Genomic DNA, 13,810 nt, shown 5'->3' with positions numbered 1-13,810 from the left:
GCCACAAGAGCCAACCGACAGGTCAGGATGTTTGCCTCTCTAAACAGAGAGGACAAGCCGGACATACTCGATGCCCTCCAAGTGTCCTGGACTTTCGACCTGGCATATGCTTTTCCTCCATGGAATCTACTACCTTTGGTAATAAGAAAAATAAGAGAAGAAGGAGCAAGAATTCTATTAATAGCCCCATTCTGGCCCAAAAGGCCATGGTTCTCATGGCTGAGGGCGATGTCAGTGTCGGACCCGTGGATTCTGCCTCAATCCAAGGACCTGCTCTCTCAGGGTCCGTTCCTTCATCCTCAGGCAAAGGGCATGAATTTAACTGCATGGAGTTTGAAAGGCAGTTACTAAATCTCAGGGGGTTTTCTAGTGGGTTAATAGATACTCTGATGAAAAGTAGAAAACCCTCAACTACCAGGATTTATGTCAGAATTTGGAGGAAATTCCTTCAATTCCATACTACACAACTTTCCGCTGATATTCCTATATTTCCAATATTGGAATTTCTACAAAAAGGTCTGGAATTAGGTCTTTCAGTAAACACTCTGAAAGTACAGGTGTCAGCCTTAGGAGCTCTTTTTAATTTTGATGTAGCAGGAAATAAATGGATATCCCGGTTTATATCAGCATGTGAGAGATCAAGACCAATTAGCATACCTCGGGTTCCTCAGTGGGATCTATCAATAGTCCTAAATGCATTGACTCAATCACCTTTTGAGCCTCTCCATGCAGCCTCACTAAAAAATATTTCTTTAAAAACAGTATTATTAGTGGCATTAGTTTCTGCCAGAAGAGTAAGTGATCTTCATGCTTTATCTATAGATCCTCCCTTTTTTGTGGTAACATCAGATAGGATACTTTTAAAAACAGATCCTTGTTATCTCCCTAAGGTGGCTTCTACCTTTCATAGATCCCAGGAGATCCAGTTACCTACCTTTTATGAGAACCACTCAACTCCAGAAGAAGAAAGACTTCACACCCTAGATGTAAAAAGGACTGTCTTAGCCTATTTAGAGAGAACTAGGGACTGGAGGAAGAGTAGGGCTCTCTTTGTGTCTTTTCAGGGTAAAACCAAGGGTGCCGGAGTCACAAAGAACACATTATCTCGCTGGATCAGAGAGGCAATAATCTTGGCGTATAAGGCTGGAGGGAAAGATCCTCCAATACATGTGGGAGCACACTCTACAAGAGCCTTGTCGACTTCCTGGGCAGAAAGGGCGAATGTGCCAATAGACCTTATATGTAAGGCTGCAACTTGGTCTTCACCGAATACCTTCTATAAGCATTATAGATTAGATCTATCCTCTACTTCTGATCTCACCTTTGGTGTATCGGTCCTTGACTCAGTAAACCCACCCAGTCTATAGTCTCTGCAATTCTCTCTAGTGGGTGCTGTCGTGGCGAATAGAAAATACCGGATTACGTACCGGTAATGCTCTTTTATAGAGCCCACGACAGCACCCGTTCACATCCCTCCCTTTTCTGTATATAGTTGCACATGGTGCTTGTTTGGTGAGGTGTAAATATTAGAAAATATAGTATGAGGTTGTAAATATGTATATATATGGATATACCCGAACCTGTTAACTAAAACCTGGCGGCGGTTCCTCCTATTCTCTGTAAAACAACTGAGGAGCGAGGGGGGGCCGCCCCTTTTATCTCTCTGTAGGTTTCCTGTTCCTAGGGGCGGATCCCCTCTCTCTAGTGGGTGCTGTCGTGGGCTCTATAAAAGAGCATTACCGGTACGTAATCCGGTATTTTGCACTGCATGCTGTGGCGGCACTGTCGGTCGAAGAGAGTGGGTGTGGCTTACAGTGGCTGATGGGAGATTTGTATTGCTCTGCCTTTCAGTTGCCATCATGCAGTGGACACGTGAGGAGAGGTCATTTTGTGTTGAAGCGTATTTTTCAAATGCCCACTCGATCATTGCAGTGCAGCGTGCTTTTCGTTTACAATTCGCTGTTCCTCCACGCGGACGTGTTCCTGGACGGCAATCAATTGTAAATTGGGTGAATGCATTCAGAACAGCAGGGAATGTGTCATGTGTACGAAGGGGACCTGAGAGAAGGATTACAACACCACAAAACATCGAGAGAGTTAGAGCAGCAGTACTGCAATCTCCGAAACGCTCTGCTCGGAAGCAATCATTTGCTCTTGACATTTCAAGACGTTCTCTCCACCGGATTCTTCATGATGAACTGAATTTTCACCCGTATAAAATGTGCGTGGTCCAACATTTGTCAGCATGGGACTATTTGACACGGCGGACCTCTTGTGAAGACATGTTAGCAACGATACCCCGTGACGCAATTGTGTTTTTTTCTGACGAGGCACATTTTCACCTCAGTGGGTGTGTAAACAAACAAAATATGCGTTACTGGAGTGAAACAAACCCCAGAGAAGTTCACGAGAGACCTCTGCATTCGGACCGCGTCACTGTGTGGTGCGCCATATCACGAGTAGGCATCATTGGTCCTTACTTTTTTCAGGATAATGGTCGTGCCATAACTGTGAACTCCGAACGGTACTTGTCTATGATACAGGATTATTTTCAGCCGGCTCTTGAGGCAATGGAACTAGAGGATACATGGTTCCAACAGGATGGTGCCACTGCACACACAGCGAGGGTTACCATGAATTGTTTGAGGCAAATGTTTCCTGGACGGCTTATCTCTTTGAGGGGAGATGTGAACTGGCCAGCACGCTCACCAGATTTAGCCCCATGCGATTTTTTCCTTTGGGGTTACCTGAAGTCTAAGGTGTATATCAACCGTCCCAACACCTTGGAAGACCTAAGGAACAATATTGAAGCTGAAATTGGCAGAATACCAGTGGACATGCTTGTTAGAGTTCATGAAAACTTCAGAAAACGTATGCAGCAGTGTGTGGATAGCGAAGGTCGACATTTGCCAGATACACTATTTAAAACCATGTAATTTAAAAATTCCATTACTGTTCAGTATAATTAAAATATAAAATAAATTTTTCTAATGATCATAATTTTTTTATTTCATTCCCAAATCAGCAAATTACCGCGCTCCACCCTGTATGTATGTATGTATATGTGTATATATGTATATATGTATATATGTATGTATATATGTATATATATATATATATATATATATATATATATATATATATATATGTATATATATGTGTGTATATATATGTATATATATATATATGTATATATATATGTGTATATATATATATATGTGTATATATATGTGTGTATATATATGTATGTATATATGTGTGTATATATATGTATGTATATATATGTATATATATGTATGTATATACACACACATACATATATATATGTATGTGTATATAGATATATGTATATAGATATATGTATATAGATATATATGCACATGCACACATGCAGACACACACACACATATGCACACACACATTCATATACATACTGTGTACATATAATGTTACACTGCCGATTTTGCGACTTTTCCCATCTTCAAACAATGGAGAGGTGAGTAATATTTCCCATAGGTACACTTCAACTGAGACAGAATCTTAAAAAAAAAAAAAAAAAAATTGTAGAAAATCGTGATTTTTAAATAATTAAAATTGCATTTTATTGCATGAAATAAGTAGGTTATTCTATTAAGAAGCCCTGCTATTCTGCACTTGTTACCTGTATAAAAGACACCTGTCCACGTAATCAATCACACTCGTAATACCTCCACCGTGGCCAAGACCAAAAAGCTGTCTAAGGAAGCACGGGTCAAAATTGTAGACCTGCAGAAGCCTGGAATGGGCTACAGGACAATGGACAAGCAGCTTTGTGAGACGGTAACAACTGTTGGCACAAGATGACTGTCAATCTTCCTCAGTCTAGGGCTCCATGCCAGATCTTTCCTCGTGGGAGAAGGATAATTTTGAGAAATGTCAGGAATTGGCCCAGGACTACATGGGAGGACCTGGTCAATGACCTGAAGAGAGCTAGTACCACAGTCTAGTACCACATAGTTTCTGTTAGTAACACACTACGCAGGCATGAATTAAAATCCTTCAGGGCATGCAAGGTTCCCCTGCTCATTCCAGGACATGCCCAGGCCTGTTTGAATTTTGTCAATGACCATCTGGATGATCCAGAGGAGGCATGGTAGAAGTTCATGTGGTCAGATGAGACTAAAATAGAACATTTTTGTATCACCGTATTTGAGGAAAGAAGGACGATTACAACACCAAGAACACTGTCGCAACCATGAAGCAAGCATCCATACAGTGGTGGTGCTTTTCTGCAAAGGGGACAGGACGACTGCATCGTATTAAAGGGAGGATGAAAGGGGGTCGTGTATCGCAAGATTTTGGCATACAATGTCTTTCCCTCAGTAAGCGCATTGAAGATGGGTCTCCCAGCATGAAAAAACACCCAGCCAGGGCAACTGAGTGTCTTTGTAAGAATCGTTAGTGGCCTAGCCAGTTACCAGACCTGAACCCAATAGGAAATCTTTGACTGGAGCTGAAACTCAATGTAGCCCAACGACAGCCCCAAAACCTGAAAGATTTGGAGACCATCTGTACGGAGGAGTAGCCAAAACCCCTGCTGCAATGTGTGTGCAAACTTGGTCAAGAACACTACAGGAAACATCTAACCTGTGTAATTGCGAAGGTTTATGTGCCAAATATTAAGTTCTGTGTTTCTATATTCTTTGTAGGTGGGAAATCTTGCAAAATCGGCAGTGTGTCGAGTACTTATTTTCCCCAGTGTGTAATATAGTGTCTCTATGTGTCCGTCCGTCCGTGTGTGCCTGTCTGTGTGTGCCCGTGTGTATAGGCATGCAATGGAGGAGCTCGGAACATGTCAAGTATTTTGCGCCCCCTAAGAGCACATTTAGACAAGCTGATGATCTGGAACAAGCATTCCTAGGAACGCTAGTTTCCTAATAATCAACCTCTAAACCAGCCACCAATCACCTGACAAACAAGTAAAAACGTTCATCAGGTGTAATTCGGCACTTGCGCATGCGAGAAGCACTACGCCACCAACGGGAACATAAGCAAGATGTGGGGGAGAAACAGCGCTGTGACCACGCCCATCTGACCTGACCAGCCTGATTGACAGGCGAAAAAGGACACTTTTGTAAGGTATTTCGGCAGCATAGGTAGGGAATCAGGGGACAAAAAATACCCTATTGTAAAGCACAGCTCAGGCCCTATTTAACAGTATTTTTATCTCCTACTGAAAAAACGGGGTGACAGGTTCCCTTTAAGGTTGCTGAAAAATGTGCATTTTCAAATCCCATACATATTAGACTGCCAGTCAATCCCACCAATATCGGTAGACTAATCTGTGTACGGGGGCCGCAACCCTTTCCCCAACCCTAACCTTGTCCAAACCCTCATCCTAGTCCTAATCTTTGTCATAACCCTACTCCTTACCTTATTCTCATCCTATCCACAGTTTTAACCCTCCATGCCTACGCTATAAAAAAAAAAATGTGGTCCCAAAAATATACACGCGCACGCACACACCTACACTTTTTTTTCCTCCTCTATCTACTAAAGGAACGTATGAAACAATGCTCTCTCGCCCTTCACATGGATTGTAAACTGTGAGTGCACTGTCAGAGACTGACAGCAACATTTAAAGAGTTAATTACAGAAGATCTCTGCTTCACTCCGCTGCTATTAGAGCGGCCAGTGGCTACAGTGTATGATGCATGATCAGCTCCTGGGCCTGCAATACAATTTTGGTACCTGACATTAGACATACCAGTGCGTCCAATATTGGGAACGTTTAATGAAGGATCAGCCTGGCCCCTTCATTATGCTGGGGATGCAAAGTGTCTAATTCATGTAAATCAAATATTAATTTCTCATTAAATGTGTTTTTTTTTTTTTTGCTTTTTTTTTGTTTTTTTTACTTTATATTACATGTGAATGCTATTTATTCTTTGTTTTATGCTGCTTTCTGATTTTTACAGGAGTGCAAAAATCCAGAAAATCAGAAGGTACGACAAAGACTGAAAGCAAAGGAATGGGATGAGCTACAGTCTAATGGGAAGAAAATTAATGTTCTGAAACCATTACTGATTGGATGTGTTTGGCTTGACAACGGCTCTGTAGAGGTTAAGTTTCTTCAGAAATATGCTGCATGTTTAATAGAACCTGCTGGTGGTGAGGACAACATGGTGCAAGAAGCTCATTCCAATAAGAGCCTACAAGATAAAGAAAGTAAGGAATTGTTTTGTTTAACTCCCTTTTGATAAGTGAAAGGTATCATTGTTCTGACAGGGTTCATACCATCAAAAAAAAATTTAATTTATGCATTTTGGTGTAAAAAAACACACACAGCTGAGCAATATTTGCAAAGTTCATAGTTCATGCACACCACAAAGCACCAAAACATGGACTTGTCAGGTTGATGGTGACTGGATACTTTTAATAATAACATGAAAACATTTTGCATGTTCAGGGTAAAATATTGGATTTTATAGGTATTACAAAACTTTACACGAAGCACTGTTGGGATTCTCTTACGCCAGGCAGTCATGTGACGGAAAGTATGCATATAATATGCATAGTTCTGGCCACATCCCGACTAAACTGTTTTCGGCTTCTCTCGTTACCGTCCTTGAGCAAGGCAACACCTGTCTAGTCGGGAGTTTGCATATCGCATACTTGTCATATGGCTGCCCATTACTGGTACCGGATAATCGTCACAGCACACGGTGCTTGCAATGTGAGGATTCACAAGTCTGAAGTCAGTGACTGCAGACTTGTATTTTAAGATTGGACAACCCCTTTAAGGACACCTTTTGGAACAGAATGTAAACCCTCAAGACTACTGGCACCTTCTCAATTCACATCCTTCTGTCTTTTGCAAAAAGCCAAATATCAACCAATAAGTCATGCATATTTTGCATCTTTTTCATCTATTTTTTGTTGCCCATTTTTCATTTTTGAGTGCAGTAAGGCTTTAGTGTTGGCTGAGGAAATTTGGGCTGCCTGTTCTTGTTGGGATGCACTTGCATAGTGCTGCGCCTGATCTAATAGTTTGGGCATCATTGATAGATGGTAAGCCAGACACTGAACTGCATTTATACTAGGCAACCACCACCTCCATGAATAATAGGTGTCAGAGGGGTTATTTCATCAGTATTTTGCACCTCTGCTGTCTCCACCTTTATCATGGGGGCTGCTGCATCATGTAGTGTATTAGTATTGTCATCTACTGTTGGTGAATACTGCTGCCTTTTTTCTGTTTTGTATCAAGAACAGAGAAGAAGGTGCTTCCCAGATACCAGAAAACGGTATTTTCAAGCCTTGCCCATCTTATCATCCCTGTGTTTGGTACTTGGAGTAATTGTCATTTTTATAAATCAACTAGCTGAAGAGCCCGGCGTTGCCTGGGCATAGTAAATATCTGTGGTTAGTTATAGCACCTCACTTCTCTTATTTTCCCATCACGCCTCTCATTTTCTCCCTCACATCTGTCATTTTCTGATCACTCCACTATTTTTCCTCACTCCTCTCATTTTGCACTCACACCTTTTCATTTTCACCTCACACCTCTCATTTTCACCTCATTACCTCAGTATATACATGTTTGTCATCTCATATATATATATATATATATATATATATATATATATATATATATATGTATGTATATATATATATATATATATATATATATATATATATATATATATTATACATCTGTATGTCATCTCCTGTATATAGTATATACCTGTATGTCATCTCCTCCTGTATATAGTATATACCTGTGTCATCTCCTCCTGTATATAGTATATACAGGTCCTTCTCAAAAAATTAGCATTTAGTGTTAAATTTCATTATTTACCATAATGTAATGATTACAATTAAACTTTCATATATTATAGATTCATTATCCACCAACTGAAATTTGTCAGGTCTTTTATTGTTTAAATACTGATGATTTTGGCATACAACTCCTGATAATCCAAAAAACCTGTCTCAAAAAATTAGCATATTTCACCCATCCAATCAAATAAAAGTGTTTTTTAATAACAAACAAAAAAACCATCAAATAATAATGTTCAGTTATGCACTCAATACTTGGTCGGGAATCCTTTGGCAGAAATGACTGCTTCAATGCGGCGTGGCATGGAGGCAATCAGCCTGTGACACTGCTGAGATGTTATGGAGGCCCAGGATGCTTCAATAGCGGCCTTAAGCTCATCCAGAGTGTTGGGTCTTGCGTCTCTCAACTTTCTCTTCACAATATCCCACAGATTCTCTATGGGGTTCAGGTCAGGAGAGTTGGCAGGCCAATTGAGCACAGTAATACCATGGTCAGTAAACCATTTACCAGTGGTTTTGGCACTGTGAGCAGCCGATGGAAGCATGAAGTGCTCCAAAATCTCCTGATAGCTAGCTGCATTGACCCTGCCCTTGATGAAACACAGTGGACCAACACCAGCAGCTGACATGGCACCCCACACCATCACTGACAGTGGGTACTTGACACTGGACTTCAGGCATTTTGGCATTTCCTTCTCCCCAGTCTTCCTCCAGACTCTGGCACCTTGATTTCCGAATGACATGCAAAATTTGCTTTCATCAGAAAAAAGTACTTGGGACCACTTAGCAACAGTCCAGTGCTGCTTCTCAGTAGCCCAGGTCAGGCGCCTCTGCCGCTGTTTATGGTTCAAAAGTGGCTTTACCTGGGGAATGCGGCACCTGTAGCCCATTTCCTGCACACGCCTGTGCACGGTGGCTCTGGATGTTTCCACACCAGACTCAGTCCACTGCTTCCTCAGGTTCCCCAAGGTCTGGAATCGGTCCTTCTCCACAATCTTCCTCAGGGTCCGGTCTCCTCTTCTCGTTGTACAGCGTTTTCTGCCACAGTGTTTCCTTCCAACAGACTTACCATTGAGGTGCCTTGATACAGCACTCTGGGAACAGCCTATTTGTTGAGAAATTTCTTTCTGGGTCTTACCCTCTTGCTTGATGGTGTCAATGATGGCCTTCTTGACATCTGTCAGGTCGCTAGTCTTACCCATGATGGGGGTTTTGAGTAATGAACCAGGCAGGGAGTTTATAAAAGCCTCAGGTATCTTTTGCATGTGTTTAGAGTTAATTAGTTGATTCAGAAGATTAGGGTATTAGGTCGTTTAGAGAACCTTTTCTTGATATGCTAATTTTTTGAGACAGGTTTTTTGGGTTATCAGGAGTTGTATGCCAAAATCATCAGTATTTAAACAATAAAAGACCTGACAAATTTCAGTTGGTGGATAATGAATCTATAATATATGAAAGTTTAATTGTAATCATTACATTATGGTAAATAATGAAATTTAACACTAAATGCTAATTTTTTGAGAAGGACCTGTACCTGCATGTCATCTTCTATATATAGCATATACCTGTATGTCATCTCCTCCTGTATATAGTATATACCTGTGTCATCTCCCCTGTATATAGTATATATCTGTGTGTCATCTCCTCCTGTATATAGTATATACCTGCATGTCATCTTCTATATATAGCATATACCTGTATGTCATCTCCTCCTGTATATAGTATATACCTGTATGTCATCTCCTCCTGTATATATATGTACCTGTATGTCATCTCCTCCTCTATATAGTATATACCTGTGTGTCATCTCTCCTGTATATAGTATATATCTGTGTGTCATCTCCCCTGTATATAGTATATACCTGTGTGTCATCTCCTCCTGTATTAGACCTCGTTCACACGTTATTTGCTCAGTATTTTTACCTCAGTATTTGTAAGCTAAATTGGCAGCCTGATAAATCCCCAGCCAACAGGAAGCCCTCCCCCTGGCAGTATATATTAGCTCACACATACACATAAGAGACAGGTCATGTGACTGACAGCTGCCGTATTTCCTATATGGTACATTTGTTGCTCTTGTAGTTTGTCTGCTTATTAATCAGATTTTTATTTTTGAAGGATAATACCAGACTTGTGTGTGTTTTAGGGCGAGTTTCGTTTGTCAATTTGTGTGTGTTGAGTTGCGTGTGGCGACATGCATGTAGCGACTTTTGTGAGATGAGTTTTGAGTGGCAACATGCGTGTAGCAACTTTTTGTGTGTCGAGTTGCATGTGACAGGTTAGTGTAGCAAGTTGTGTGCAGCAAGTTTTGCGCATGGCGAGTTTTGCGCGTGGCGAGTTTTATGTGTGGTGCCTTTTGAGTATGTGCAAGTTTTGTGTGAGGCAACTTTTGCATGTGTTGCAACTTTTGTGCATGTGGCAATTTTTCCGCGTGTGCAAGTTTTGCGTGTGGCGAGTTTTCCATGAGGTGAGTTTTGCACTTGTGGCGAGTTTTGCAAGAGCCTAGTTTTTGCATGTAGCGAGTTCTGCGCGTGGCGAGTTTTGAGTGGCGACTTTTGTGTTTCAATTTTTATGTGGCGAGGTTGGTGTATTTGTGGTGAAATGTGTGCTGAGGGTAATATGTGTTCAAGCACATGGTAGTGTGTGGCGCATTTTGTGTGTTCATATCCCCGTGTGTGGTGAGTATCCCATGTCGGGGCCCCACCTTAGCAACTGTACGGTATATACTCTTTGGCGCCATCGCTCTCATTCTTTAAGTCCCCCTTGTTCACATCTGGCAGCTGTCAATTTGCCTCCAACACTTTTCCTTTCATTTTTTCCCATTATGTAGATAAGGGCAAAATTGTTTGGTGAATTGGAAAGCGCGGGGTTAAAATTTCACCTCACAACATAGCCTATGATGCTCTCGGGGTCCAGACATGTGACTGTGCAAAATTTTGTGGCTGTAGCTGCGACGCCTCCAACACTTTTCCTTTCACTTTTTTCCCCATTATGTAGATAGGGGCAAAATTGTTTGGTGAATTGGAACGCGCGGGGTTAAAATTTTGCCTTACAACATAGCCTATGACGCTCTCGGGGTCCAGACGTGTGACTGCAAAATTTTGTGGCTGTAGCTTCGACGGTGCAGATGCCAATCCCGGACATATATACACACACACACACACACACACACACACACACACACACACACACACACACACACACACACACACACACACACACACACACACATTCAGCTTTATATATTAGATAGTACACATGAAAATAGGCAATTATTTAAAATTGTCTTATTCTTATTAGACAAATTGCTTCATTCTTCGCAAGGACTGATCGTTCATAACCAAAATTTTCAATTCGCAGATAAAACATGCATTTAGCAGAGACAGATTTTTTCTGTACTGATAGATGGCAATTGCGAATACTTAATAGATTCTATATAGATGGGGAAGAGAAGAGCTAGAGACAGGGATCCACCTACCTACTCCTCTCCTCCAGTAGTAACAACTGTCTATCTCAGTAATGGCCGTGTCGGTCTTCACTGAATACAGATTTTACCTGTAAATGGAGAAGCACGTTTCTTTGATAATATATATTACAAACCTGCTTATTTTCATGTGATTTATTGAATTGTGAAGCAAAAACTAAAATGACTGTACGCTTTAAAAGCCAGCACTGCAAAACCTATTTCTGCTAGTCACTGCTTTTCACACAGGGATTGCAACTTTGCAATGTAATGGTATGTTTCACCGTCATTTCACAGCATTTGCTGATCGTTATCCTAGTATCTAGGGTCTTCATATCAGGGTTATGGAGTCTGTAAGCCAAACCACCGACTCCAACTCCTTAATTTCCCTGACTTCCGACTCCACAGCAACGCCTCACTACTGAGCATGTATGTACATAAAGTGCAGCATAGATCCATCTCAGCTAAAAGTCTAGATCCTTATATCAAGTATAGAACACATGCTGTACTGAACCCAATTAATTACCGTATTTTTCGGACTATAAGATGCACCCAGGTTTTAGAGGTGGAAAATAAGGAAACAAATATTTAAAGCAAAAAAAGTGGTAAAATGTAATAACATAAATAACATACTATTATATGTGGTGTTATTATATATAATAGTATGTTATTAGGTTGGAAGCTGTGGGTAGAAGATGGTGCTGCGGGACCAGTGTGGTGTCTGTAAAGTACTGTATGGAGACACTGGAGGGTGAGTATACGAATGGGGGCACAGGGCTTATATTGAAAGCACCACTCCAGCACTGCAAAATAACACGAGTACTGCTTTAAAATCCCATGGGAGAACTATAACTCCCATCATGTCCTGCAGATCCTATCGCATGCTGGGAGTTATAGTTCCCCAACGGAGTGGCAGAGTGCTTTGTGTGTGGAAAGACTAACCTCTTAATTGTGGCAGCCAGCCACTGTGGTGAGGTAAAAAGCTGGAGCATCCCATGACTGCACACACAGAGCCCTCCCTCTTGTTGCCTCTCCACAGCACAGGTCATAAGAAGCGTGCATATTCTAGTGCGTTGTCTGATGGACCTGTGAGACATCAAGAATAGGGAGGGCTCTGTGCTGTCATGTCATGCTCCAGCCCGCCCCCTTCATGACATCACACAGGTCCTCCACAGCACTCAGGCAGGCAGGTATGCAGCGATCTTGTCCCCTCTGGCCCCTGCTGCTGCCCGCTCCTCCACCGGACACACAGATCTCCCCAGCTGCTGCAGGAATCCAGGCTGGGGAAACCATGTGTGTCCACAGCTTAAGTGAAGGACTATTCATGTGCTGCTCACTGCTCAGCTGACAGGTGGGTGGGGAAGCGGCTAATGAATATTCACTGCACTTTAATCATCTGGGACCAAGTGATTGCCCCAGCCATGATTCCAGCAGTGGGGACATTTTTCTGCCTCCTGAAAGTGGGATCCCAGTGCGATCCCACTCGCCGCTGCCTCCCCTCCACACATGTTACATCCCTACCATAAGACACACCCACACTTTCCTCCCAAATTTGGGGTAAAAAAAAGTGCGTCGGTCGGACAAATATGGTATATATAGTGAAGTAAAGAGGGTATAAAGTGGCACTAGTGTAAAAAGGTTTATAGCTGCTGCGTATCTAGATACCAACCACAGGGAAATCAAAAAGTTTATAAATATTTGTGAAAGATTTGCGCTGAAAAAAACAGGAGGTAGGAAGAAAACTATTTACTTATTCATAAAACTAACAAACATTTAATAGGTAAAACCTGATAGAGGTAAATGATAAGTTGCAATTAACACAATAGTAGGGATAAAAATAAGAATGATGGCTGTGGAAAAAAGGTGATTATTATGTCTGAATAATAGTAGATATTGCAGCTCGCCCGGTTCAAGGTTGTGAAAAAAAGATATTTAGTGCATAAGTTAGAATAGTAAGTAAAACAATGAATTCAACCAGGGAGAGAAGACATGTAACCAAATGGAGTTCTCCTGGATGCTGCAAAAGGAGGTGGCAGGAAGTAAAGCGTTAATGCATATAAAAGGCATACAAGTGGATTAAATATAATATAGTCATGAGCAATAAGTCCTGGCATAAAAGATCCAATAGTGTCCTTTAGTTCATGGTTAATAGAGGTATAAACCTATATTCATTAGAATAGTTAGATGTCTATAGTCGTGGGAGAGCTGCCCCGGCCGGTGACAGTTACTCCAGTTACTTTCTCCAAGTTATAGAGGGCTCGTGCCCAAATGCACCATGTGTAACTGTGTGCGAGTTTAGCTACTCACAGTGCCTCCAATGATCTGCGTGTGATCCGGTAACTGCATCCTAGAGTCAGGCCTGAAGGATGCAGTGATGTACCGCGATGTAGTGTGAGATGAGCGCTCCAGCGGGGGATCCGGTCACTCTTGTCAGTAGCTGCGTCCCAACGGATGTGCTGAAGGAGCAGGATCTGTGTGATGCGGTGGATCATGTGGTGCCGCGTGACTACTGCTGGATGGAGGCAC

At 41.7% G+C, this 13,810-nt stretch overlaps 1 protein-coding gene across 2 annotated transcripts in view; it reads left to right on the top strand.

Moving 5' to 3' along the window:
- Positions 1-13,810, top strand: part of CHAF1A (chromatin assembly factor 1 subunit A) — a 229,156-nt gene that overhangs the window by 165,409 nt on the left and 49,937 nt on the right. For both annotated transcript variants that reach the window (XM_069741254.1, XM_069741262.1), the window contains exon 11: positions 5,958-6,207. In XM_069741254.1, the coding sequence (XP_069597355.1) occupies positions 5,958-6,207 (250 nt within the window). The remainder of the gene's footprint in view (positions 1-5,957; positions 6,208-13,810) is intronic.

The sequence above is a fragment of the Ranitomeya imitator genome, chromosome 1, assembly GCF_032444005.1.
Source record: "Ranitomeya imitator isolate aRanImi1 chromosome 1, aRanImi1.pri, whole genome shotgun sequence".
NCBI lineage: Eukaryota > Metazoa > Chordata > Amphibia > Anura > Dendrobatidae > Ranitomeya > Ranitomeya imitator.
This window is presented reverse-complemented; position numbering and strand designations above follow the sequence as displayed.